Raw genomic sequence first — 2,258 nt, 5'->3', positions numbered from 1 at the left:
GTTCCGGGCGAGAGGCGGGGTCACCCTGGACAGGTCGCCAGTCTGTCGCAGGGCAACACAGAGACACACAGGACAAACAACCATGCACACACACAGTCACACCTAGGGACAATTTAGAGAGGCCAATTAACCTGACAGTCATGTTTTTGGACTGTGGGAGGAAACCRGAGTACCCGGAGAAAACCCACCATGCACAGGGAGAACATGCAAACTCCATGCAGAAAGACCGGGGCCGGGAATCGAACCCAGAACCTTCTTGCTGCAAGGCAACAGCTCTGTTCAATGTCCTCTATCTTTTAATCACTTAAAAAACCCAAAACAAAACAAACAAAAAAAACTTCTCTTCTCCCACCACTTCTCTTTTCTACCTGCATTTGAGTCCAACTAGAAACCAACCAAGACATTTTTGTATTTCATCATTTGGACAAAAAACTGATCAAATGATCTGAAAGCAATTTACTGAGTATTTGTGAACCTTTCAGTCCTCAGGGCATCTCATGACCTTTCACATGAGCAACAAAGGCTTTAATCACAAATTTAGCAAAGGAGGAACAAATATGGACCGCCTTGAGATGCATTATCTCTTTTAGACTYCAGCTAACTCTACAGAGGAAACAATGGATTCTGTTATCATCGGTACGACAAAGTTAAGTGTGACTATGTTGAATATGGACATAATATTTTGTTAAAGATATGAAGGGTCAGCTCAGCTTCTTTGGCTCATGAACGGGTTCCTGGAGTTCCTGGTGCTTTGTGATCCAAAACGGTGTTAATTAAAAGTAAAAACCTCCTTTCAGTATTTCAAACTAACTTTTATGGCTGAGCTGCTTGCCTCTTCCTACAGTGTTGCCAGTGAAAGTAAGCACAGCTAATAAAAATGAGACTTTGATAAAGACTGATCCAGGTCAAAGAATAAAACGTGTCACAACACAAACAGGTTTTGTTAAGGCTGTTAGCTTTGGACCTGAAAACAGTTCASCCCATCATGATCCATGCTTTCTGCTTGGATTAATTTGCTATTGGAATAGTTGAAGCTTAAAACATCAAGTCCTTGCAAGTCAAACAGACACCAGATATATTATAACTTACATTACAATCTTGTGAAACCAGATTTGGAACAAGAATCCAATGAGAACTGATTTAAGCAACACCTGTGTACAAGCCTAAGGCTAAAAGATAACACTAGTGTGTTTAGGACATGTTACATCATGCGTTTCAATGTGGTGAATTTAAAAACAGAACAAATCATAGTTAATGTTTGTTTTTAACTGATGGTACAGTGCTTCATCCAGTCCTCCTTTACAGCTTCAGCAGAAGGTGTTCTGCTCTTGTTCCCCTCTAGGTTTTATCTGTCCTCTGAACATGACCAGGTCTTGAACCCATTCCTCTGAAGCCACCCACGAATCAGAAATGTAACTCACCAAAAAGTGACAGGACACCACAGGCAATCCACACAGTCAGGGACATTCCCACACTGCCAGARTGTTTCAGGATTCCCTTAGGTGATATGAAGATTCCAGCTCCAATGATGGTCCCAACAATGATGGAGATTCCTCGCAGCAGGGTCACTTTTTTGCCCAGTTCCACCTTCTTTCCACCACCTTCCTGGAGTTTYCCTCCAAGATCTTTTCCATTTTGGGAAAACGTTTGTCCATTTGAAGCTGTTTCCCCATCTTTGTTATTAGACATAGATCTCCTCATCTTCTTAAACACTACCTGGCGCACAGTCTCTGTTTCTGTTTGGGTTGGATATGTCCCTCTGGTGGGGCCTATGAGGGTACGACTAGTCCAGGGAGGAAAAAGTTCCTCACTGTTACAGTCCACACTATAAGTAGACTTTCATGCTCCTTCCTTAAATCTGCTACTCCACATTCAACTCTCTGACATCACCCAACTTTTTTTGTCTGTGTTCATCTGTCTCCCTGACTTCTGTCTTTTTGTCTTGCCCCATGATTTTGTTGCTTGTACTCCCTCCCCTTTCTGAGCCATGCCTCCTCTCTAAAACTAGCAGTGGCTCACAGAGGGGAGGTGTTGTGCTGACTTGGTGAAAGGTAATCATGACATGGCAACTTGTTTAGAGGGAGTGCATGTCCTCTCCTCGGCTTTCTAGATTCTCCCTCTATTTAAACCTGCTCACTGCATTTGCTTTTAACTCAGTCTGTCCCAAGATCCAATTTCTATAACTTGGTGAGAAACTGCAATATTCTAGATATCAAGAAGAACTTGCTTTAATATGACGGTAGGGGCTGACAACACAT

At 42.5% G+C, this 2,258-nt stretch overlaps 1 protein-coding gene across 1 annotated transcript in view; it reads right to left on the bottom strand.

The window, feature by feature from the left end:
• LOC103471076 (cystine/glutamate transporter-like) overlaps positions 1–1,941 on the bottom strand; it is a 25,596-nt gene extending 23,655 nt beyond the window's left edge. The window contains exon 1 of the mRNA XM_008419871.2: positions 1,422–1,941. Coding sequence (XP_008418093.1) covers positions 1,422–1,701 — 280 coding nt within the window. The 5' untranslated portion in view covers positions 1,702–1,941. The remainder of the gene's footprint in view (positions 1–1,421) is intronic.
• Between the last annotated feature and the right edge of the window lie 317 nt (positions 1,942–2,258).

This window comes from Poecilia reticulata, linkage group LG10, assembly GCF_000633615.1.
Source record: "Poecilia reticulata strain Guanapo linkage group LG10, Guppy_female_1.0+MT, whole genome shotgun sequence".
NCBI lineage: Eukaryota > Metazoa > Chordata > Actinopteri > Cyprinodontiformes > Poeciliidae > Poecilia > Poecilia reticulata.
Note: the sequence above shows the minus strand (reverse complement) of the source record. Positions and strands in the feature narration are given on the sequence as shown.